Here is a 26,095-nt window from a genome sequence, read left to right as displayed (position 1 = left end):
CTCCCTTGCCTGCCCTTTGACTCCACGTGGAACTTTCTGCCATTCCATATTCATGTATCCCATTGATCTACTTGTTATGTTTATTTGCTGTTGCATTCCAAGTAACTGTGTGCATCTGGCACATAGTACGCTCTCAACAAATATGTGTTAAATAAGAAACAAAACATTTAGAGTGGAATCATACTAAAAATGACTCTGCATCTTTTTTTTCACTCACCAGCACACAGCTGACATCTTTCACTGTCAATATTTAGGTGTACTACATTTTGTTTTTAGTTCAGTGACTTCTCTTTCCAATCATTTATTAGAAAGATGATATAAGCTAGTAAAAAATTTTTAAAAATACAAAGGTGTATTAAAGAAAAAGTAAAAGCCAAGTCTTTATACCATCCAACATCTATATGCCTGGGCAAATTGTCACTGATAAGAGTGATGTCTAGATAGTCGCCCATGCACATATACATCCATATAAACACATACACAAGCACGTCTCTCCCCAGTGTGTTCTTTGTACACAATGGGATATTATACGTATTATTCTGCCCCTTGTTCATCTCACTCGGTAATACATGATAGATGACCCCTAACTCAAAGGCTAGTTTCTCAGGATGGGAAACTCATTTTCTGGTTCACATTGTAGAAAAGTGCCTCACACAAAACGTGGGCGCTCTCTCTCTCTCTCTCTCCTCGCCCCCCAATATATGTGTGTATGTGTATATATATACATACATATATATATATATATATATATGGCTGAGTGAATGAGTGAATAATAAATGAATATATTCTTTTGTACATTTTGGCAAGTATTCTTACAAAATAAATTCCTAGAAGAGGAACAGCTTGACCAAGGGGCAATCTAACCTTAATTATTAATTCCCAATGGTTGGATGAGACTTTTAGCTTGCTTCATAGCCTTCAGAGTTTGAGCTGATCATGTTTGCACTTTACTGACAACCTTGACCTTGAGAGTTCAGGTGCCTGATGATAGGTATCTATTGTTTTTGACAAGATCCAACTCAGTTTTCCACATTTCACTTAAGTAGTTTTGGGTAATCCCTAATTATCTTGTTTCTAAGGTGTTTTAAAAGAAGAAATATCTTAGGGTAAAATTACTGAGAAGCTGGAGGAGGCCTTGGAGATAACAGTTTATCTGTTTTGGTTAAAAGAAAAGGAGAGCTTCTTACACTTGACATGAGAACTGGGGAGGGGTGTAGCTCTTAAAGTAAAAACCAGCTCCCTCAGGACCCAGCAGTTCCATTTCTCAGTTCCGTTTCTAACCTAGAGAAACAAACTTTCTTGTACACAAAGAGACACATATAAAAACGTTCACTGTGGTATTGTTTATAACAGGGAAAAACTAGAAACAACATAAACACACAGCAGTTTGGAAGTTACTAAATATCATACAGTCACACTGTAAAATACTACGCAATTAGTTTTCAAAAAGTAGATAGATCTAGACTCCTAACAGCAAAAGGTCTTCAAAACATACTGCTCAGTAGAAAAAAATCGACATAAAATGGACAATATGACATCGTTTGTGTTAAAACATAGAAATCGGGCAGGCGCCATGTCTGGCCGCGAAGGTGGTAAGAAGAAGCCACTGAAACAGCCTGAGAAGCAGGCCAAGGAGATGGATGAGGAAGATAAGGCTTTCAAGCAGAAACAAAAAGAGGAGCAGAAGAAACTTGAGGAGCTAAAAGCGAAGGCCGCGGGGAAGGGGCCCTTGGCCACAGGTGGAATTAAGAAATCTGGCAAAAAGTAAGCTGTTCCTTGTGCCTGAGGAGATGGTGACCCTTTATTTCATCCTTATTTAAACATCTATATTCCCTGCCATAACATCTTTTGCCACCTAAAGCTGGAATTAAGTGTTGTGTTGGAGCTGTTGTACATTTAAGAATAAACTTTTGTAAAAAACAAAAAAAATAAAAAAAAAATCTTACAGTGGCTCATCATCTCTTTAGTTGTTTTCACTAAGTCATTCCTACCATAACTGTGAATTTAAAGTAAAACCAGCTCAGAACCTTGCCAGAGTCTGCTCTTTGGTCCTTGTTCTACCCTAAACTTTGCATCACCTGAAATTAAACCAACTCGTTTGAAAGGAAAAAATAAAATAAAATAAAATAAAACATAGAAATCCGTACGATTTATTTTCTGTGTGCGTATGTCTATATTCTTAATACACAGAAAAAGGTCAGGAAGAGCAATGCCAAAATGAAACCAACATGCATATTGCTGGGGACTAAAGGAGAACTCTGGCCTTATTCTATCATTTTTATAAGGAGAAAGTGTTTATATATGACTCACATTCTTAAAAATCAATTCAAGAAACAGACAACATGAGGCCATGAGATGAGAAATTCACACCCGATTTCCTACCTCCAAGCTCAATCCCTTTATTAAAAAAAATCTGTGCAGCTTGTCTTACTGGCTTATATTAAACAAAAATTAAAGTATTCTTAGAAGACAATTTGAAGATTTGATCAAGAGTAAATTAAATGCGTAAAAAATATTTTAAATGCTTTAGGACTATTTTTTTTTTAAGTCACGAATAACGTCAGAAATGTAGGAGGCTACCTCATCCATTTACTCCCCTTCAGATCTCTCTTTCTTTCTTTCTTTCTTTCTTTTTCTTCTTTCTTTCTTTCTTCTTTCTTTCTTTCTTTCTTTTTCTTTCTTTCTCTCTCTCTCTTTCTTTTCTTTCTTTTTCTTTCTTTCTCTTTCTTTCCCTCTCTCTCTCTTTCCCTCACTCCCTCCCTCTCTCTCTCTCTCTTTCTTTCTTTCTTTCTTTTTCTTTCAAATCTCATTGGAGAAGGTGCTCCCCTAATCCCCTTTTGTTAATAAGTTCCTGTGTGAGCAACACTTATAATTGGGTACTTGGGGATCAGTTCTCCCTCTCACCAAAAAAAAAAAAAAAAAAAAAAAAAGAGAGAGAGAGAGAAAATAAAAAACCCACTGCTATAAACAAGAAAAATGAAAACTCTTCAGAAACTGAAAATAACTATATATACAAAATTCAATTTGATCTGAGATAAAATATGGGGAAAATATATACCTTGGTTTCTGTCAAATACAATTTTCTTCCAGAGGAGATAATTTTAACAGCTGTAGAAATCAACTCTCCTATACAGAATTTCTGGGAACATTTTTGATATATGGGGGAATATTAACTCTAATATCAAATGTCATGAACACAAATAAAACCAACTTACTCAGGTTGTGATTGTCCTTTTTCTGCCTCTCTTTGGCCAGTGCTCTTGCTTCAGACTCTGTGGGAAAAATACACGCTGTGCACGTGAATGAAGTCATTAGAAGTTGGAACTGTTTGAAGTTGCACAAAATGTAAACTACAAAATATCTCATTTCCCAAACATATGGAAGCTTATCTGACTTGACTCTAAGTAAAAATACGTTTTTTTAAAACGGTATCTTTTTAAAAAGCTTGCATGTTTTCAAAAGCAATATATATCAAATATACAATATGTAAAAACTGGGCTTCCACAAAATGGTAAAAAAAAAAACCCGGTAAAAATTATCTATAGCACACTGTAAACATATATAGATACTAGCAAGAAAGATATCGATAACTAGAAAACTATGTCAATTTGCTGTTGATACTTCATTATCAGGGGTCTGATATCTTTTCTTTTCAGGCCATAAAAGCTTTCAGTCCTTTTTTGATGCCTTTGTAACATGCTGATATAAAAACTGAGTAGAGGCCCAGCATGGTTGCTCGCACCTGTAATTCCAGTACTTTGGGAAGTGGAAGTGGAAAGATCACTTGAGCCCAGGAGTTCAAGACCAGCCTTGGTCTTTACAAAAAATAAAAAGTCCAACATGGTGGTGCATGCTTACAGTCCCAGCTACGGGAGGCTGAGGTGGGAGGATCACTTGAGCCCAGGAGATCAAGGTTGCAGTGAGCCGTGATCATACCACTGCACACCAGCTCAGGAGACACAGAGACACCCTGTCTCAAAAAAACAAAACAAAACAAAACAAACCTCCCAAATTGGATCTATCTTCTGACTAGTTCACTAGTTCATAGAATGAACTCATTTTTTCAGAAGTTGGTGCCAGATTCTGTTAAAACCTGCTGTAATGAAATCATCTAACAACTTAGGAACAACTATTTACTAGCTTGAGTCTATACAAACAAAATAGGAATAGATGCACTCGGTGGCAACTCCAATTGGAAAGTTCTATTTGCATAGCAACTCTTGTGAGATCTCTGGGATAAGAGACTGCTTTTTGCCTTACAGAGAACAAAACAAAACAAAACAGAATTAAAAAAAAAAAATGTTACTTGACCAATCTTGGGATTCAGAAAGCTCTGTTATTTCCTTTTCAGAAGTGATAGTTGAAGCATTACACTATCATAATTTAGAATTTTATCTCAAAATAGAAATCATTTTAGCATAACTTATAGCAACTGAAGCATAGATATACACCATATATATTTATTATATGGGTGTTATGTATGTATATATGCATATATATATGCATACATACATGTATATATGCATATATATGCATATCTATGTGTGTGTGTGTGTATATATATATAAAACTCAGAAGTTGAATTCTTTCAATTGTGATGGTCAATCCAAATCATTTTCTAGTTTTTTTTTCCTCACACAGAAGCATGACTTATATACCCTCCACTTCAATGATTCCTAAGTTGTTGTTGTTGTTTTGTTTTGCTTTGCTTTGTTTCGAGACAGGACTCATTCCTCTTGCCCAGGCTGCAGTGCAGTGGTGCGATCACAGCTCACTGCAGCCTGGAACTCCTGAGCTCAAGCAATCTGCCTGCCTTAGTTTCCCAAAGTGTTGAGGTTACAGGTGTGAGCTACTGTGCCTGCCCAACAATTCTTGCTTTTGTTGTTGTTGTTGTCTTGCAGTAAATTTCCTTTTTGGTAGGGTAACTAATTGTGTTTTGGCTTTGGATGGTTTTTACTTATTAGTTACTCTTTTCACTCAAATCCACGGTTTTAAAAAAATGTCTTTCTCCTGCTTATTTTCTGAAAAAAAATTTTTTAAGACACCCTTGACTGGAACAGGAATTCTCTGTACCAAATCCATATTCCATATTCTCAGTCTGTTCATCCAATCCTGCAGGATGCAAGGATCAAATAATAAAAGGAGGGGTGGGGTAAGGGCCATAAAATTCACCATGGTAGAATGCCAGTTCTAATATAGTTTCCACCATGTTTTAATGACCAAATAAATGCCTTCCCTAAAGCATTAAGCAAAGTAGATAAATAGGTAATTTCACACTTGCCTTAAGAACAAATAATACCCATTGCTCCATTTTATAACTTTTTCCCCCCTGTGTAATAAATCTTTTGCACACAATACAGCAAAAGACAACAGGAGGCATCTGAAGATGTAGGAAATATGTTCTCTTGCTATCCCAATTGTGGGCTCGAATGTGTGTCAAAGGAAAATTCAGATCTGGGTTCTCAAACTCCAATGCCTCTAGGGGCTTGTAAGAAACATACATATTGGGCCAGGCGCGGTGGCTCAAGCCTGTAATCCCAGCACTTTGGGAGGCTGAGACAGGCGGATCACGAGGTCAGGAGATCGAGACCATCCTGGCTAACACGGTGAAACCCCGTCTCTACTAAAAAAATACAAAAAACTAGCCGGGCGAGGTGTCGGGCGCCTGTAGTCCCAGCTACTCGGGAGGCTGAGGCAGGAGAATGGCGTAAACCCGGGAGGCGGAGCTTGCAGTAAGCTGAGATCCGGCCACTGCACTCCAGCCTGGGCGACAGAGCGAGACTCCGTCTCAACAACAACAACAACAACAAAAGAAACATACATATCAGGTAGGGTGGAGAAATTTACAGCTGAAAGAGTTGCCTACTATCCCCAGTGCAAAGGGGAACTTCATCATAGATACAGTGATTGGTGACATGCAGTAATTGTGGCCCCGATTCCCAGTATCTCAGGAGATTTTCAAGGATCTCCTTGAAATCTGCAGTAAGAAGTACATTTGTTAGGTGTTTACCTGTGAGCTCCCTTTTTATGTTGGGGAGGTTGGCTGGACAGGAGTTGCTGATGGTGAGGCCTGGTGGGGGCAGACCTTGGTTTCCATAAAGATCAATCAAGTTTCCCGAGACAGGCAACTAGAGAGAGACCAACAGTAACAGAAATTAACTGTTGAACAATTCCCACGTTTTTTCAGATAAAAAACTATGATCCTACTCTAGGATTTATTTAAGAAAAATTATTTGATACAAAAAAAATCATTTTTAAAATAGGAAAATATGAGATGTTTATTTTTTCATTCGCTTGCAGATATGAAAAGAGAGTCACAGGATCTCCTCAACTAGCTCCCTTTGAAGGAGGAAAGTACAGTCTCACACCCATAAAATGATTACACTAACTAGCCAGTGGGCTTATTTTGAGCATGGAGACAATGAATAATGTGGTGAATGCATTATCTAGTACAACTAGTAGCGTACAGAGGATGTTCAGGAAATGTTGGCTATTATTGTAAAACAGGATTGTATATAAAATGACCTTTTCACCAAATAGGACTTTCCATTAAAGTTAATTTTGTTCCTTCCTTCTCGTCTCCACCTCTTCTTCTTTTCCTTTTACAAGGAAAAGCAATGAAAGTTTTATTTATTTGTTTTTAAATTGGAAAAGAAATGATTTCCTTAATGCTAGAGAGAAAAAGCATTTTCTTGAAATTGAAATTTTCCACAAAGCCACAAGAGGGAGCCCACAGACTTTAAAACAGAGCAACAATTTACACTTTCAAAAAAATTAAAAAAATAAAAAGTAAAAGAAATAGTTAGCCTTCCCCAAGCTAGCATCAGAGTTTTTCCTCTGGTTCTGAATGGGATGTTTTAAAGCAGCGAGCTCTCCTTTGGTTGTGTATGTGCATTTCTTGGTAACTAGCTGGTTGCAGCAGTTTATAGGCCTGTTTTTGTAGAAAAGGCCCAAATGGATCCCCCTTCCCACACCCTGAAATACAGTTTGAAATCGTAACTATGGAGAAATCATTGAGTGACCTCACTCCTTCCACTTGCAGACATGTACCGTTACTAGACTGATTCAAACAATTTCTATAACCATGATTACTGGGTAAGACTTTATGTTGTTTAGCCCTCCCGTTTCTTGATTACACATTGAATTGTATTCTACATCTGAGAAAAGTACATTCAGAAAGCATTTAGGTGTGATTAAAATGTTTAGTGACTGAGAGGTATCTAGTAAAAACTGTATTCAACAGAGTACCTTGTATCCTCTCAAATGACCACTAACATACAGATGAAAATATGCCACAAAATACGAGTCAAATGTGCTTCCCCTCATTGGTAGCCATTGCATCAATTTCTGGGATGGCTTCTAAACATATACTCTATGAATTAAACCCCTAGCTAAAGAGATTTGGGTGGGAGGCAATGGACATGGAATAAGATACTTCTTGATGGGTGAATCAGACACTGGCTCGAACAGGACTGAGGTGGGCAGGGAGGACAGACAAACCAGCAGAATACAACTCCCTCTTTTGCTCCTTTTTGAAAGCAGCGTTTATAGTATATGCATAAAACCTAATACACATACCCCCATACACAGGCACAAAAATAGACATTGTGGTCATTTAAAATGTATCGTATTTCAAGGCCCTTTAAGGAATTGATAAAAAGTGACTTTGATTATTAGCTATCATTTCACTAAGTGGTTTTATTTGAAATAGGTCACCTTCTCAGGGTCAGCCTTGCTCTGTGTGTGTGTTTAGTTTTATTCTTGTCCAATTTAACGCAAAGTGAAAGGCACTCACATGTTTCAAAATAGCCCGGTAAAGTACCAGAGAGACTAAACTTATACAGTTGTCATGATGTCTGGTAACTCCTTAGATTCCAAAGCTTTATTCCCCTATCTTTTGAGAATTTCAGGTTTTGGGAAAGCTTCTGGGTCTTAACAAACCAAGAATGTGACTTGAAAATTCAAAGCAATAAGCTAAAAGAAAAATTATTCCCCTTGCTCTAGAAAGGCAAATCACATATATGGTTTTCATATGCAAATTGTATGCAAAACTCACTGTGTTATTATGAAGATTTGTTAGGGATAAATAATAGCAACTGATACACATCTCCAAGTCATTGACAGACCTATGTGGAACAGACATCTAATTCTAAGCTTCTTCTGGACAAGAACATATTTTCTAACTATGTTCTAAAGAAGAGATATGTACATGACTGAGAGAGAGAATGCTTTCTGCCATAGACAGCCAGATGGACAGGGTGGGGGAGACAAAGAGCAAAGTGGGGGATACCTAGTGAGAAATGGATTGAGACAGGTGAAAAACTACAGAAAGGACTGCTGTGATTAGCATCGATTGATGACAGTGCACACCAATAAGGGAAATGAATTAAAATCCCTACAGCAAGATGCCTCATTGGGCACTCTACTGAGGTCAGACATCATTACTTCCAGTTGAAAAAGCTTATAGCCCTCTATCTACTTCTCTGAAAGATTTCCTGCTTCGGCTGCTTTCCCCATACTTACTGATTAGGAGTGGGAAGCAGAAAGCATGCCAGAATATTTTGCTGGGGGTCATCTCATTTTTTGGGTGCCTACTTTGGGCCAAGCACAGAATTAAAATGGCACTTTGTGTATGGCATCTTACTGCTTTTTACAGAAAGAAAAGCCAAGGTTTTGGCCATTGCCAAATGGAGGTTTTTGGTTGGAGGCTCAGGTCCCATGTTAACAGCAGAACTGGGGGTGGGGAGAGTATCAACATGCTGATATTAACCAGTTAGAAACTGCAACTTTCAATTCATCTCCAATTAGATCTGAGGAAATAAAAACCCTGCCGCTTATTAGCCAAATGTGGATACTCCAATCTACCGATTAATGGTGCAGAACTTTATAGCCTGTGCTTAGGAGTCAGAGACCCAGATTAAAATCCTGCCTCTTTGCTAACTTGCTATGTGATATTAAGCAAGTTCTCTGAGGCTTAGTGTCTCCAACTGAAAAGCGACAACCATTCATCTCACAGGGTTTTCATAAGATTTCATAGAGATAAAGTAGGTGAAACACAGTGCCTGTTACTTCAGTGATCAGTAAGTAGTAACCACTATGATTAACAACACGTATTATAATTTTCTAGGGAGTACTGGATTCCCACTTTACAGTTTTGACAGGTGAGCTAATGTTCACTTTGATCAACAAAACCACTTGCCATGTTAATTACTAAGTACACTGTCAACGATTAGACAATTTTTACCAGACTGCAATACAAATCTAGGAACAGAAATCAGGGAATCTGCAAGGCTGAGGTGACCAGTCATTATTCCAAGTCAGGGCTTCTACACTACAGCTGATTTCATTTCCCCGGATCAATGTCTGGAGGTATTTTCAGCTGATGCACCTGCAGGGTATTTGCTGCTGACATCCAGTGGGTGAAGGCCAGGGATGCTGTTAAGCATCCTAAAATGCACAGGACAGTCTCCCACCACAAAGACTTATGCATCCCAAATGTCAACAGTTCCACAGTTGAGAAACTGTGTTCTAAATGGTGGTGTATATTCTTTGTATCAACAGCTCTTATTTGCTGAAGCTACTAAAAGGAAGGTTGATGGAAATAATTTAAAATGTGTCTCCTAGTCATGCATTTTAAAGAAAGGATTCTGTGGTTGGTTCTTCTGCATTAGAAAACTTCCCCCATAAATATAGTTAACATCACAATTAGGTCAAAATAACACCTTTAAGAGCTAAGAAAGAGGAAGAGACTTCTTCTATTAACATGTATATTTCACATCTTTGTTGGGTTTTTATCCAGGCCATTTACCTAAATAGCAAGATTTCACTTCCAGAGCACAAACTGCACCGTGGACAGACGAAAGCCACAGTCTAATTGGGACAAAAAAATTGAAGGAAGATGCGCCTGGGTCTATGCCCCCATATTGGTCTGAATTGAGTTCTTCAATGTTGTGCTCCACCAAAATGAATATTTTCCCAAGTAAATGATAATCGTAAAATGTTATTATTTTTTCTCTCTGGATGGTCCCCTTCTCTGAATATCAATTGAGCACTGTTAACACAAGTAAACTGGGACTTTTATTCTTTGTTTTTGATAGTACAAGAGGGCCCTTGTGCTCTCAGAATAGTTATTTCTAGACTTCAATTCCCTTAGGACAGTTTCCTTTCTAAGTGTTCCTTCCACTTTATTTTTTTCTCAGTAGTTAACTTGAAATAAAGCATTTCAAATAATCAAATAAAAGAAAAAAAAAGCCTAACATGAAGAACATTAAATTTAAACTTTACTGTGGGAAAAAAATTAAAATGTTAATAGGTTGTAGTAGCTTTGTTACTTAATTTTGACAACTAAAACCCAAGTTCATCAAGAATAAGAGCTAGTAACTAACTTTTAGTGAGAGCTTATCAGGGCCCAACTGTTCTAAATGCTTTTTGTGGATGACCTCTTATAATTCTCCCATTAATTCTATTGCAGTAGATGCTATTATGATCCCCATTTTACAGACAAGGACACAGAAGCAGAGAGGGTGAATCACTCACTCAAGGGTATGTATTCAGATGTCTGGTTCAGAGTCTGTGCTCCTAATGTTGAAGTTACATTGCCTTTCCCCTAATGGCAAAATGCTGAAATAGATTTGTTGAAAGAAGACTCTAATGGAGCCACATTTAGCCTTTCTAGCATGGGGAAATAGAAGAGAGGTGGATGCCGGGATAAAGTCAGTGACTTCTAAGGGTGGCTGCAGGGGACTCCTCTCCCGTCTGGGAGTTAATTCAACTCTGCCCAGAGGATCTTTCTTATCTGGAAATTTCCTTTGAGATGGCCTCTCTGCTCCTGAATTGTCCTTCTCCCCTCAAGGGCTAAAAGAGTCTCCCCCTTCTAGACTGGTAACTCCCATGAGAACCCCCCATGAGAACAGGAAACATACCTTAGTCACCTTTGCATCCACAGCACCTTGCCCGGTGCTGCCCACCTATTAGGCATATTAATAAATACTAAATTAATCTTTAATGTAGTTTAGGAGCAACCATATAATGAAGGAACAAGGCCTCAACGCTAATGTAGATGGAATGAAGAGGTATGAGGATTCATTCTATTTTTTTATTTTTAAATGTGTTTTTTAGAGACAGGGTCTTCCTCTGTTGCCCAGGCTAAAGGACAGTGGCATGATCATGATTCATTGCATCCTTGAACTCTTGGGCTCAAGTGATCCTCCCATCTCAGCCTCCTGAGTAGCTAGGACTACAGGTATGTACTACTACCCCACCCAGCTAATTTTTTATATTTTTTATAGAGACAGGTTCTCTCTATGTTGCCCAGGCTGATCTCCAACTCCTGGTCTCAAGTGATCCTCTTGCTTCGGCCTCCCAAAGTGCTAGGATTATAGGCGTGAGCCATGGGCCCAGCCAGGTATTCATTCTAAAGGACAGAAGCATATATGGGGTCATAACAACTGTCTTCAGAAGGGTTGGTATGTGAAAAAGTTCTCCATGAAGCAAACTAGGACCCATGCTGCAATTTACAGCGTTATTTACTGTGAGGGATATTCTGAGATAAATATGTCTCACAGATAGCTAACATAGAGCTGGATACATTATAGGGGCTCAATGAAGATCAGCTGAATACACAAATACTATCAATATTATTTGATATTATAATTAATAAGTTATATTTAATAATTTAGAATACAACTTGTGTTTCCAACGCTAAATACTGTAGATACTTTATCAAGTGTGTTAACCACATGATATAGGTATATTTAACAGCCCCATTTTACAGATGGGGAAACATAGGGTTTCAGGAAGCTAAATAACATGCAAGGTCACAGAGGAAATGGCAGATTCAGGATTTGACCCCAGATCTGGTCAGAAATCTCTAAATCCTAACCATTGTGCTTTGCTATTTCCCTAGTGAGCTAGTACAGATCCTTTTTTGGAGGCTTTCAAGAAGCTGGATGCCTTGATTTTTTTGTGGAGAATATGAAGGAGATGCAAGAGAAGGTCAGGCCAGGCATAGTGGTGCACGCCTATAATCCCAGCTACTTGAGGGAGAAAGATCACTTGAGCCCAGGAGCTCAAGATCAGCCTAGGCAACAAAATGAAATCCTGTATAAACAAACAAACAAACAAACAAACCACAGAAAGCAAATGGATTGAGTACTAGGTTAGACCAAATGACATCAAAGGTCTTTGCCATTACAAAAAAAGTCAATCATTTTACAGAATCATATCAATTCTAACAGCCCACTTGAGTGTGCCCAGGGACCCATTTGACACCACTAGCAAAATGACCACTCTCATGGCAAAGTTCTTTTGAAATGACTGGGCCATTGCTAATTAATGCTGCTAGAGCAATGTAATGTAAATATATGTCTTTGGGTATATTTATAAATTCCCCAGGGCATGCTTCCCCAAGTGTTTTGCGCATGTTCGTCCTAAGATTCTGACTGCTAGACAAGTGTAGTTGGCCTCATGGGATGCACCAACTTGTAAGCAGAAAGGTTCCACAAAAGCCAACCAAGGATTCCAAGAGGTTGGGATAGTTCGGCAAGAAAACTTTTATCAAAATGGCAGAACACCTGGTTCTTCCAAAATCAGGGTGTGGGTTTAAATGGGTGGAAAGTAGACAAACTCCAAATATCACAGAAGAAGCTTGAGGTTTCAAGGGAAGTCCTCACCCCACATGAGTTCAAGGCAGTGAACTTGAAGAACTGGACCGAGATGGATTTAAAAAAAAAAAAAAAGAAAAGTGCTATTATAAGACTCAATTTTCTGAGGATTCTGGTGTAACTAAGTAAGTGCTATTTTGTCCCCTGGCCAAGGGAATTTACTATTGGAAGTTAGTCGTATCTTTAAAAACTTTCATCATGGTAAAAAACACATACGATAAAAGTTGCCATCTTAACCAGTTTTAAGTATATGGTTCAATAGTGTTATGTATGTTCACATTGTTGTCAAATAGATCTCCAGAATTTTTCATCTTGCAAATCTGAAACTCCATACTCTTTGAACAACTCCCCTTTTCCTTTTCCCCTCAATAAATATTGGTCTTTAAAACACTAGTTATTAAGAATATGATAGTCTCATAGCATTGCTCTCAGAGAAAACAGAAAAGGATTGGAGAAAGCATTCAAAGACCTGCCAAGCAGGCCTGGCTCTGATACACCCAAGCTATGTAATCTTGCATAAGACCATCTAACCTAGTTACAGTTTAAAACTGAGGGCAATGATACCATCCGAACTTGACTCACAGAATAATTGCAAGGACTAAATAAGATCTGCAATAAGACTTTGGTGAAACAGTAACATAAGGCTAAAATGTAAGGAATGAAGGAAAATAAACAATATAGGCAAGTCTCTAAATTACAGAGAAAAACAAGTAACATATAATAGCAAACAGGACCATTGTTTATGAACTGAAGTTGGAATAAATTTTGCTGTTGGATAAGGGTAACCCCAATGTCCCTCTATCACCTAAGAATATGAAAAAACCTTCTTGAAAAACTGCACAACCTTTTTCAGGCTGACTAGAGCACCATCATGAATAGTGCAGTTCATAATGGTTCGCTTGGCTGCAGTGTACTGGGTTGGGCATTAGATGTCAAGGGAATTGGAAGGGATAATGTCCTATCAAAACTGCTCTTGGACTCCAGGGAATGTAGAGTTTTATCATGGGCTTATTCACAAACTCATAAAAACTTCTTAATTTCTGATGTCAAAGTCACTTATTTGTGATCCTGAGATAATTCTCCATTTTACTATTAATACATTTCATCAGTGAACCAGTTACAAAGATACAATAAAAGTTTAAGAAAAAAGAAGAGAACCCTGGAAACACCTCAAGATTTTCTACTTCAAAAAAGGTTACCAATACCGTATTCGCCATTTGCAAAGCAGGATCCATCAAGCCCAAGATTTCCTCATTATAACTTGATTCTAGGCTAATGATGTCATCGATTACATCATCCATCTGTAGGAAAAAGGGCAACAGAAGAGAGACAAAAATAAATAAAACTATGCAACATAACCTAAAAAGAGACTCATGGTCTTTCTTTACCCAAAGCAATAATGGTCTTTAGTTAGATTCTAAGAAGTAACTGTCCTCTTTCCACTAAAATAAAATAGTATTGAAGACCATTAACACTAATGGGTGATGAGAATAATACTTGTAGCCAGCATTTAATGAGTGATTATGAGTTGCCAAGCACTGGGTTCAAGGATTTTCATAGGCTAAGTTTTTGCCCTAACGAAAACCCTATCATGGCATATTACAGCAATTTTCCAGGTGAAATAAATGAGAAGCAGCTCACCCAAAGTCACACACTGAAGAAAGACTGGAGCCACGATTTAACCCATGCTTTCACAACTATGCTAAACCGCCTGTCCTAAATAGGAAAGATGTACCAGAGCACTTCATCTTGAATGACAGCTGTCATTCTACTTCCTTTTTCCCCCCAAAGACGATGGCCCATACCCTTTTCTTGCAGAAGGAAAACACAGATGGTAATTCTGCCCTTTGGTTCCACAGGGAAGCGTGGACATTGTGTCTCGCAGGCCACTGGCTATCCCTGCACCCATCTTACAGTGACTTGTAAAATAAGTTTCTCCTTGTACAGCTGCCAGTGTGCTTGGTACTCCCCAAGGAGTACACCAGGCCGAGGTTATCATTACAGTCATGGAGCTGACATTCCTACTAGGTCAATTTTATTTCTGAAGTACCAAAACATCAGTTATGATAATAAACAACAGTGATTACATGTGCATTGCAGCAGTTGCAAAGACAAGTCTGTGAAAACATTTCTTCATAAACACCTTACGTATTTGAGCTAGTTGGTATGTCTGTGCTTGGGTCTTAACAGTACTTCATAGTTACACAATGAAATCACAGAACTAACAGGGATGCTCTTCCATCTCTTTTGCCACTTCCATTAAAGAGGAGAGACTCCAACATTCATGGGTTTGAGTTGGAATCCCAGTTCTCCTACTTTCTAGATTGGGGCAAAGCCTCCGATCTTTTTTTTTTTTTTTTTTTTGAGACGGCGTCTTGCTCTGTCGCCCAGGCTGGAGTGCAGTGGCCGGATCTCAGCTCACTGCAAGCTCCGACTCCCGGGTTCACGCCATTCTCCTCCCTCAGCCGCCTCCGATCTTTTAAAGCCTCAGTTTCTCAATCTCTAAAATGGGGGTTAATAATATTTACTGTCTTATGGATTCTTGTATGATTTCAGGACAAACTGTACGGAGTGTTCAAAGTACCAGGAATATAGTAAACACTCAAAAAAGGAGTCTTGTTAAGTGACCCCTAAGAAAAAAATAATTGGCCAGTTTTGAATAACTACTATCCAGTGTTTGTTAGATTCTATTTCTATTGACACCACTTTTATTTGTTTTGTTTGTCTTTAAGAGATGATTTTCTAATTGAGTTGGTAAATATGCAAATAGGTTAGGAAACTTATGAACAAAGTTTCCTTGCCATTTTTAATTGTGTTCTTAGAAAAATAAAATTAGTGGGTTTGATGTAATAGCATTTTTAAAATAATTTTTTTCTCTCATGACAAAAGTAATGCAAGTTGATGACAGGAAATATAGAAAGGCAAAAAATTTTGTTGCTTATTATTCTCTCCTATATCTATATACATGCATAGATATATAAATAGATATAGCATAATTTATATATCCATTAAATAGGATGTAATAGAAGAAACTTTAGTTACTTGGGAAAGCATCCATTACATATTATTAAATTAATATAGTTTCAAAATATATGCTCGAGATTCCATTTAGGAAACAATATCTAGATTATACACACACATTTTGGTTTTACTAATACAAAAATTGCTAACCTACAAATTTGTATAACATACATTGATTATGTTAAATTACATATTTTGTATCTTATTTATTAAAATTTATGTACTTCAAGAAGTTTTTAATCTTTGGAGCAACTTAGGGGAAAACCATATTTTAGTTTATTCTTCCTTGTCATTATTTAATCATGAGATACTATGAAGAAAAAGGCACTGTTCACAGCTTTCTCTATTAAAAAAAAAAATCAATGGGGGAAAAAAATCCTTAGGTTTTCAGGAAGGTGTGATCCACCACAAATATAGATTCTAATTACAAAGTGTTACATCCTCAGGCTGCCAAGTCATTCAGTACCTGCATACAGGACGCTCGTGAATGTGTGTTCATGCCTGGGCACTCGCTCTCCGCCCTGTTTTGCTCTTCAAACTTATAAAATCCCTGCAAAAACACAAGCAAAAACAGCCTATAACTTGGATTTGCAAATGACTTTTTAAACGACCTGTTCACACAAAGCTGATGGCACAGCAACAAGATGAACTAAGCTTTCAAACAAAGTGGAATCTGACCAAGAGATGAAATAATGAAGGAAGAACTTGTGTCAAATCATCTTGCTAGATGACAAATTTGGGTACAGAAAAATAAAGCAGTTGGTTTGGGCAAAGGGGCAAAGATTTTAGTCCCTCTAGAAATTAAAATCAATCCAACTTTAGAAAAGTTGCCTCTGAATTTGCATAAACACTTCATAGTACATAGTACAGTAAATCCCACTGAGATGAAGCTCATCATCTCATAATTCGGAAATAATGAGCATTAAATCACAACTCTCAGGTATTAATATGCTCCAAATTTTGATGCACCAATTAGCTTGAAGGTAGTTTGAGTCTTGTCTCCAATCCAGCCTTTACCAAAGCAGATTTAACGGGCAGCAGCAATTTTATTATTGAAACAGAATGCATCCAGCAATTAAACCTTTGCGTTTCCGTTAAAGTCTCATGTGCTATATGATTCAAATCCATCCATGCACATTCCATGCTTTTTCCCCCCAACTCAGGGAGAAATAAAAATAATATTCCAGACATTCACAACAAGCGGAACTTCTAAACCGCCTGTCCCACACCTCTTCTATTTTTGCTTTTCCTTTTCCACCTCCCCTTCTCCTCTCTCTTCATTTTCACTGCTTCATAAACTGAAAGGCATGGAAGAGAAGAAAGCACTCAGCTAAGGAAGAAGAAGCAAGTGGCAAAAGTGTCCTTGCCTCCACATTTCACTTGGAGAGGGCCAGGTCTCCCGTCATGTGCCGTACACCCAATAACCCAGTGACGGGGACAAGAGGCTGGAATGCCACAGCCATGATGGTGAATCAGGGACAAAGGCTGGTAAATGTGACCACAAGGACAAACTAGAGTCCACAGTTAAGTGTGGGAATCATATTCAACAGACAAGTTATTTAGCATAAGAAAACAGGAGAGGAGAGGAGACATGAATTACCTCTTTTTCACAGTTGGAGTTAAGCGTAAGCATAGCCATGGGGCTGTTGGGTGCGCTGCTCCCCGGCACCGGTGGCATGACATGATCGCCAGGCTGGTTTGGACATGGCAAGCTCAGGACTTGGTTGGCATGTTTATTTGCTAAAGTGGTAGAAAGGTACTGCTTTACCTGCTGCCGTTGGGCTTGCTGTATGTGGTACTTGGTGGGGTTTTCGAGGTGGGTCTGCACCTGAACATAGCCATGGAGGGAAATGAAGACAGCGCTGTTATTTGTGAGTTTCAGATGGCTCTTCTTTCAGGCACAAACGTGAAACTGACCAGTCCACCAACAGAATAAATTATTAAGCCTTTGTTATGTACCAGGCACTGTGCTAACGGATTTTGATATTACTGAAGTTTAAAGTCTAACTCGTAGGATTTGGGGTAATACTTTGCCCTATTTTGTTTCCCTGCTAATTAACTATACATCTCTTTCAAATCTTCTTCTCATATCTGATAATTAAAAGTTTGAAATTATCTTAGGGCAAAAACTTCCCCAACACACATGAAAAGGTTTATTAAGAACAAAATAAAAATGTAGAAGAAGGGGCATAACTCAGTTTGTTTCACTTTCCTTGGAAAACAGAACAGCTTTCTTTTTAAAACACACACACACACACACACACACACACACACACACACACACACCCCTCCTTAAGAACCAACTGTGTAAAATGGCTGTAGAAAATAAATAGAAATCTTCCAGTGATTAAATCAACCAGTTGTGGATTAATTCTCCCACTTCCATTTGGACATGATTATTCAACATTTTAATTAAGAAAAAACTCAACATAAAAAGCAATTCTACATTAAGTAGTTTCTTTCAAATGCATAACACTTACACGTATGTGTTTTAAAAGACATGACTATTAACAAGTCAAGAGGATGTTTTTTCTGCTTTCCTACAGACAGTAATTTAGAATGAGAAATACTTTTCCCCCAAAAACAACATTATTCAATTTTAAGTCACTTTTTTCCTGATAAAGACAATTTAATCTTATGAGCAATGAACAGGAGCTGATGAAGACAGTTTAGCCACACACTAGGCAAAAAAAAAAAAAAAAAAAAAAAGAATCCTACTAATATTTACTTTGTTCAAAACTACATTGGATTACTTCTTATGGCATCAAACAATAAACAGCATTAAAAGAGTAGATTTGTACTTATTGAAAACAGTATGTTTATTACAAAAAAACTGTATTAAATCAATTTATTACATTATATTTCAAAGACTGAATATGAGTCAGAATAAAGCTCACCTGATAGTGATTATATTCTAGCATTTCCAGCATAACAATGCTTTAGGTGGCCCCAATCCAATGAGAGATGGTAGACTATCCCTCCCTCTACTTTCTGTAATTCCAGTTTGAAGACGGGCTGGCATAGAGAAGGCACTATAAACAAGGTATCCCGAGACACCACCGGAAACTTTATCACAGAAGCCCTGCTTATAATAACCTAAGCTAATTAGTTATGCATGTAAAAAAAAAAGTTCACACAAGGGCCTTTTTTTTTTTTTTGGAAGCCCTACGAGTTTGCTCTTAAATGTTGATATCAATTTTTCCCCCTGGCTTGACGTCATGCTTTTTTTCATAAATATAAAAGAACCTTTTTAAGTGACGAGCTATCAAAGTCAAACTCACTGTCAGATCAAGTCCAATTCACTATTCATCTTTAGTTCCAGTAGTATTAATAGACAATGGTATTTCTCTTTCAGCAATAGGTTAAGAGCAGGATGCCCCTTTGGAGGAGACATCATCTAAAAGCTACTATTACATGAGACTTTTCCAATGGCCGAATAACTGCCACTTCCGACTGCAGGATGACTATCTTTTAGTATAGAAGAGAAGAGACTCTGGGCTGAATGTTCAAGTTCAACAGCCTCTTCTTGCATCCTGGTTTTAATATGCACCTTATTCTTAGCTACGTAGATTTGTAACCTGCCTATTGACCTCACATCAGGAAGACCGGGAACTATCCTAAATAGAACATGGCACACACAGAAGTGGATGTATATTTATGCGGATAATAAGAACTAAGTCTCTCCCCTATTTAACTCTCAAATGAAAAAGCATGAGCCTTTTTGCCAAGAATTTTTAAATATTATTCTTAAGACTACAGAATAATGAGTTATCATATACACAACCGATACATTTACATATTTATTCCTTTATTCATTCATTATTAACTGTTATGTGCTAAACACTGTACAAAGCATAGAATATGCATTGTGAACAAACAGATATAATTTCCAGCTTTATGAAACTTATATTCTGGGGTGAGGCAAAAAAAGAAAAGAGGCAAGCAAATATATACCTATAAATTGTGATAAATGCTTAATATCTACTGTTGACAAATGTTAAGCATAAAAATTTGAAATTCAATAATGTTGTCTACATGCCCAGGATAATGCAGTCCATCAGGTTGCCAATCTCAAATTGTTTCAAATGACTGATTTAGCATGTACACAGAGGTTCACAGAGACTTTGCTTTAATAAAGGGTCCAGACACGATAATGATGAGGACAATAGACATTACTAAAATAAACATAAAATGAGGGCAATGAGTGGAATGTGCTTATTTCACTATTACACTTGAAAAGAGATTCACGTTTAAAAATAAATGTTAATTTACTGGCAGATCCTAATTCTTTAATGAATCCGAATATTATGCTTTGGTAAAGAAAGAAGCAATTTGCTTTCCAGGTGGCACTGTCAGTGAGGTCTTTATTACATCCAGGTTTGGGTAAGCAGAATGGGATATATTTGGCTCTTTTACTGTTAATAACTTTTTATTTTTAGGTTGAAAGCAGATGGCCTATAAACACTATGCAGTCGACAGAACATCTCCAGTTGTTTCCAACCCAAACACCTCAAACAGGCAACATAAATGAGGAACATGAGCTACGAGGAAGGTAATAAGGAGTGGTGAGGTCTGTGGCAAACCAGAGGACACACTGTTCCTAGCAGGAACAGCAGACAAAAGCTGCAGCTGATTGTGGACATGTGGGAATACGAGTCCAGCCTAGCTCAATCTCCAAATTTTTCAAGGGTGGCTGGCAATCCAAACTACTTTTTTTAGTAAAGTCCTCCAGGTTTAAAAATCTGATGCTCAACTGTTTTGTGTTTCACAGAATACAAGCCTCAGCCCAAAAACTAGAAAATAATCTCTATTTTACACTGTCTATAAGGATGATCTTCATATTTACATTCCCTTGGAGATAGCCTAGGTTATGAGAAGTTAGTGTCCGAATCCAGCCTTTTCCTGGTGCTTCTTTGACAATGTGCCTGACAACACAGTTAGCAGAGTTCTTCACTTGAAACCTGGGTTCAAATTCTATCTTTGCAACTTACTACTCCTGTACCTTCTGCAAATCATTAACTTCTCCAGGTCCTCATCTCCTAGCATATTGAATGGGAGTGACAGGAGAGTTTGCCTCATATGTGTGTTTTCTGCGTTAAATGAGATCATGTTTCTAATGGCTTTAGCACAATATCTAAAACAGCAATTCTCAAACATTTTTGTCTTAGGATCCTTTTACACTCTTTAAATTTACTTTATTTACATAGATTATGTCTATCAATATTTAGCATATTAGAAATTAAAATTGAGAAATTTTGAAAACACACGATTATGCATTAGTACATATCTCACAGGATGTCAGAACAATGACATCTCAACACGACATGTAGCCTTTGGAAAACTCTACTATATACTGGTGAAATCAGAGTGAAAAAGGAAAACAATACCTTAGTGTTATTCTGAAATAGTACAGATCTGGCAGAACCCCTGCAAGGGTCTTAGATACAACCAGGGCCTTCTGATCACACTTGGAGAACCCCTGATCTAGAATGTGGTTGGAATTCCAGCATCATCACTGCACCAGCAGTGTCACTCCCCACTGTGGACAGGTGGTGTGTGACATAGCCTCTATATGTCCACTTCCCTCCCCGAGAAGATGCTGGAGAAAGATACTAACCCTGCCCGAACTCCCTCATAGCATTATTATGAGGCTCTATAGTCCTTTGCCAATTTAAAGAGCCATATAAATGGCTCTTTATATGGAAAATTATTTTCTGTCTTCAGCCATCCTTATTCATAGCTTTTTAGTTAATAACTTTGCTTTCATTAATTTTTAAATAGCCAATCAAACAAGTATGCAAATAAGAACATACATGTAGCATTAAAGAGGACAGAAACATCTTTATGATTTCCTGATAACGTTTGCAGGTTTTTGACCTTCCAGATGACTAACCACATTAAGGAATTCAGATAGCAAAAGTTGAGTACTGCCGAACATCTGAAGTACAGACGGTAAAATAAAGCTAGAATACTTTACCATAAAATATTATTTATTGATATAACTTATATTTCATATAAATTATGCTAGCTATCTGAGTTAAAGGGCAAACACCCAAAGGCTTTGCAACTTTTATTCATTGTTAGCGCTCCTATCATTTCACCCATTTCCTTTCTTCATTCAGATCTTAAATTGATAGCAAGAGAATCGGAATGGATCACCTCCTAACTGTCACACTTCAGCTTTACCACTTCCTGGGTAACACTGACAGGTTATTTTCCATCAGTTTCATTCTAAAGAGATCCTGGAGCACATCACATGTCAGTTTAAGATGGTGGCTGTAGATACTACCATCTTGGCTGACAACAGAATTTACTGGGGAAGAAATACCCCTATCTAGATATCCACTGCTCTTCTATTCTCTCTACTATTTGTAAACCAGAATTTGAGTAAAAGTGAGTGTAGATTCTCTTAATCCTTTTAGTTTGCTTATTTATTTATTATATTTTTAGAGATAGGGTTTTGCTATGTTGCCCAGGCTGGAGTGCAGTGGCTATTCACAGGTGCAATCATGGCACACTACAGCCTTGAACTCCTGGGCTCATGGTATCTTCCCACCTCAGCCTCCTGAGTAGCTAGGACATGCTTCTACACTCAAACGGCTTTTTTTTTTTTTTTTTTTTTTTTTTTTTGAGATGGAGTCTCACTCTGTCACCCAGGCTGGAGTGCAGTGGCCGGATCTCAGCTCACTGCAAGCTCCACCTCCCAGGTTTACGCCTCGAATGGCTTTATAAATATTTTTTTAAATACTTCAACACAATGTTCAGATTTATCACTTATGTTTAGAGAGATAATGTGTTCTTTTGCTCAATCAGTTTAAAGAAAACTAAAGGGATTAACCTTTAATCAATTGTTATCTACCACCACACTACTATTCTTTTCATACTGTTTTTAAAATGGCGATCCATAGAGAAAGTCAGTTATGTGATCATATTTCCTGAAAAAACTGGTAAAACAGAGAAAGCTTTCTTAAATAACTAGGATAGTCTTGCATAGGGTCACATCTGATTAAGTGGCGAGGTTCTTTTCAGTCCCACAATTACATTACCACAAAAGAAAACAAAAGCCCAGAACACATGTCCTTGGACATATAATCTTGTTTACTGTACAATCTGTACAAAGGTGTCCTTAACAAGAAGTAAAAACAACAAGGGTATGAATCCTGACCTAAAGGAGAAGAATCAAAATCAGATGCAGATGCAAAGCAAAAGAGTCTTAAATAAAGAAAGGCTCGAAATGGCTATGGTTGACAAACCCAGTGCTTTTTTCTCTACAACAGGAGTCTGTCTACCCCTCAGCCTAACTCGGTCTGCTGCCTGTATGGTCTATAAAGTAAGAATGGATTTTACATTTTTAAATAGTTGAAAAAAATGAAAAGAAGAATATTTCATGACACATGAAAATTATATAAAATTCAGATTTCAATTTGAATAAATAAAGTTTTATCGGAACACAGCCACACCTGTTAGTTTACATGTTGTCCAGGGCAGCGTCCTTGCTGCAATAGCAGATGGGAAGAGTAGCAACAGAGTCTGTGGGACCCCAAGGCCTAAAATATCTACGCTGTGGCTTTTTATGGAAAATGCTGACCCCTGCTCTCTAGGAAAGTTTCACCAAACTAGAATTGAGCTTTCCTACTCAATAGACGTTTTAGCAGATTTGAAGGAAAGAATGGGGTGATTTTAATAAAAAGAAATAGTATAGGTATACATAATTTTACAGTTGCTTTTCCAACTACTGTCTTAACTGGACGAGCATCTTAATTACCCCCCCCCCTTTTAAAGCTACAGAAACAGAAACTGAGAGGAAAACTAAACAACTTGCCAGGGTTAGAAACCAGAGCCATGTCTCCATTATTCTGTGCATAGAGGTGAACTAGAGAAGCACGCTCTGCTGTGGGTCAGTTCTGATCTAGGGCTTTAACTGAATAAGAAGGGAAGATAAAATTGTGTAAGTCCAGAGGTGTATTCACATATCCCAGGTGTGCACAAATAAATATATATAAATTTATATCGCATATTTATGGGTCTGTATACTTTCACACTACTTCCTGTCTTATTACTTTGCAGGCTTCTGAATTCAGAGAATTGAGCTGTAAATACGTATAAAAGAAAAGGATAACAAATGTACTTTTCTGAAAATTTGATGTTAAAATAGAATAGACTAGACTAGCCCTACCAAAAATTCCCAGCAAGTCTTTTATCCTTAGCTAATGACGTATAAAACAGCATGCTTATTATAAACCACAAGATGGGCATACTTTGATTTTAGGACAAACAATATTTAGTAGCCTCAGAAAGAAAAGATGTTATCATGAGAAAATCCCTAATATATATATTATTTTTTTCTCCCTCAGGCTAAAATAAGCTAAAGACCATGATAATGAAAAGAACATGTGGTTTTATCTCAGCCGAATAGACGTCGGAGGGATTTAGGAGTGATAGCCATCTGCCTACAGAGTATTGATAATCGGAGAATAAAACACGACTTTCAGAATCAAATTCCTATGGGAAAAGAAGCAGCAAGGCCAATACACTTAACCCATCACTCACTTTAAGAGAAAACCATTTCTCTTAAATGAAGGTCTCAGAAGACATTATGAGTGAATATGTTATATTAAATAGCAGGATGTATTAAAATATAAAGAACAGAATTAGTGCTCATTCTCTCAAACTTGTCTACCATGTACCAGATGCCATGCATTTTATATGTACTCCTAGCTTATGCCAATTCAAAGTAACAGTAAGAAAGATATGTGGAATAACCATATAAAATAAAATAAAAGTAAAAATGATATGGGGATAATCACATAAAATATTCTTGAAAGTCTCGACACACAGTTTTCTTTTGCTTTTAAACTATATCATAACTTTCTGATTGAATACAGAAACAACTATTGAAGAGACTTGATTTTGATTCTTTTAACTTCTTACTTTGAGCTGTTCCCATCTGAGAGAGTATACTCAATTGTCCTCTTGCCATTCACAGAAAATTAAATACAGGATTGGGAGCAAACGTTAGTGTGTATACAAATCACTTGAGGATCTTGTTAAATGCGGAGTGTGATGCCACAGGTCTGGGCTAGAGCCCAAGATTCTGAATTTCTAACAAGCTGCCAGGGGATGCTGACCCAATCGGTCCAGGGAACACGCTACATCCCAAGCAGCAAGGCTTTAATATGTTCTCAACTGGACTGCTGCCTTCATCAAAAGTTGTATGTTCACCATTCAATCAACAAATATTGCTTCAGCACCAATGAGATGCCAGGCAACTATGCAAATCTTACACAGTGTGTTTAGGTAAGGGCCTCACAGAGTATGACACTGATGCCCAGGCCTGAAGTTGGTGAAATGAGCCAGGCAGATTGGCAAGCACAGCATCCCAGCCAAGAACACAGTCCTCATGTGTGAACAAGTCTTGGTTGTTCAAAGAACAGCAACGAGGCTCTTAATACACGTTATTTACTTGGCTTTCAATTTACCACACTTGTCTGGTTTTTCTCTCACCTTCTTCTTTTCTTCTCACTCTCCTTAGCTAGCTTTCTCCTCTTTTCCCCCTAAATGTCAGGGTGCCTCAAGGATCAGAGCTTGATGTCATCTATCTACACTCACAGCCCTGGTGATTGAACCCAGTCACATGGATTTAAGCAGCCCAGAACAGAGGTCTCTGAGAACCAGACTCATCTCCACTGGCCTACAAGATGGCACCATTTGGAGGACTGCAGACATCTCAAGCTCAGCATGTTCATTCACTCTTCCAAATCAGCTCCTCGCACGGTCTTCTGCATCTTCACAGTTGGCAACTCCATTTTTTTCTATTAGGTTGAAATATAGGAAATTGCCATTTTTGGGGGGTAGGTCAAAAAATGGTCTTCCTCTGGCTTAACCTAGTTGCTCATTCTACAAACCATGGTCATCTTTGACTCCTTTCTTTCATACCCTGTATCCAACCCACCAAGAAGTATTGTTTCCATCTTCAGAAAATATCCAGAATTTGATGGATTTTCACGCTCCCCTGTTACCATCTGATCCAAGCCACCATCTCTTCAAACTTAGATGACGGAAAGCTTCCTGACTCTTCTACCTGCTTCTGTCTTGGCACTCTGATGGTGTATTTTCAATACAATGAACAGGGGGATCTTGCGATATTGTCAGATCAAGTTATTTCTCTATAGAAACTAAACCAAAACAAACAAACAAACAAAAAGAAAAACCCCACCTCTGTAATGGTTCCCTACTTATCTCTGAGAAAAAAAAAAAAAAAAAAAACCAAAGTATTTGCAATGGCCTAGAAGTCCCTATATCAATGCTATTCACAGTGCTTATTAGAAAGGCACATTCCAGGGCCCCAAACGAGAGCTAATGATTCAGAATCTCTGAGCATGGTGTTCAGAAATCCACACTAGCTTGTTAGT

General features: G+C 37.7%; 2 protein-coding genes across 9 annotated transcripts in view; one reads left to right on the top strand and one right to left on the bottom strand.

Moving 5' to 3' along the window:
• The window catches only part of MITF (melanocyte inducing transcription factor), a 222,985-nt gene that overhangs the window by 13,988 nt on the left and 182,902 nt on the right, over nucleotides 1–26,095 (bottom strand). For 4 of the 8 annotated variants that reach the window (XM_015130392.3, XM_015130393.3, XM_077990094.1 and 1 more), the window contains exons 3-7: nucleotides 17,284–17,511; nucleotides 16,150–16,233; nucleotides 13,868–13,963; nucleotides 6,011–6,128; nucleotides 3,216–3,290 (exon numbers count right to left, since the gene is read on the bottom strand). In XM_015130392.3, the coding sequence (XP_014985878.1) occupies nucleotides 3,216–3,290; nucleotides 6,011–6,128; nucleotides 13,868–13,963; nucleotides 16,150–16,233; nucleotides 17,284–17,511 (601 nt within the window). 8 annotated transcript variants of the gene reach the window in all.
• LOC695645 (translation machinery-associated protein 7) lies at nucleotides 1,572–1,866 on the top strand. The gene has a single exon (XM_015130421.3). It carries the CDS (start codon nucleotides 1,574–1,576, stop codon nucleotides 1,766–1,768), a length of 195 nt encoding a protein of 64 aa, XP_014985907.2. The 5' UTR covers nucleotides 1,572–1,573; the 3' UTR covers nucleotides 1,769–1,866.

The sequence above is a fragment of the Macaca mulatta genome, chromosome 2, assembly GCF_049350105.2.
Source record: "Macaca mulatta isolate MMU2019108-1 chromosome 2, T2T-MMU8v2.0, whole genome shotgun sequence".
Lineage (NCBI taxonomy): Eukaryota > Metazoa > Chordata > Mammalia > Primates > Cercopithecidae > Macaca > Macaca mulatta.
The sequence above is the reverse complement of the archived record's forward strand: the minus strand, read 5'-3'. Positions and strand labels throughout refer to the sequence as shown.

Bases quoted from the DNA above. Each gene is read 5' to 3' on its own strand.
- LOC695645 (XM_015130421.3), top strand. From the start codon at position 1,574: ATGTCTGGCCGCGAAGGTGGTAAGAAGAAGCCACTGAAACAGCCTGAG.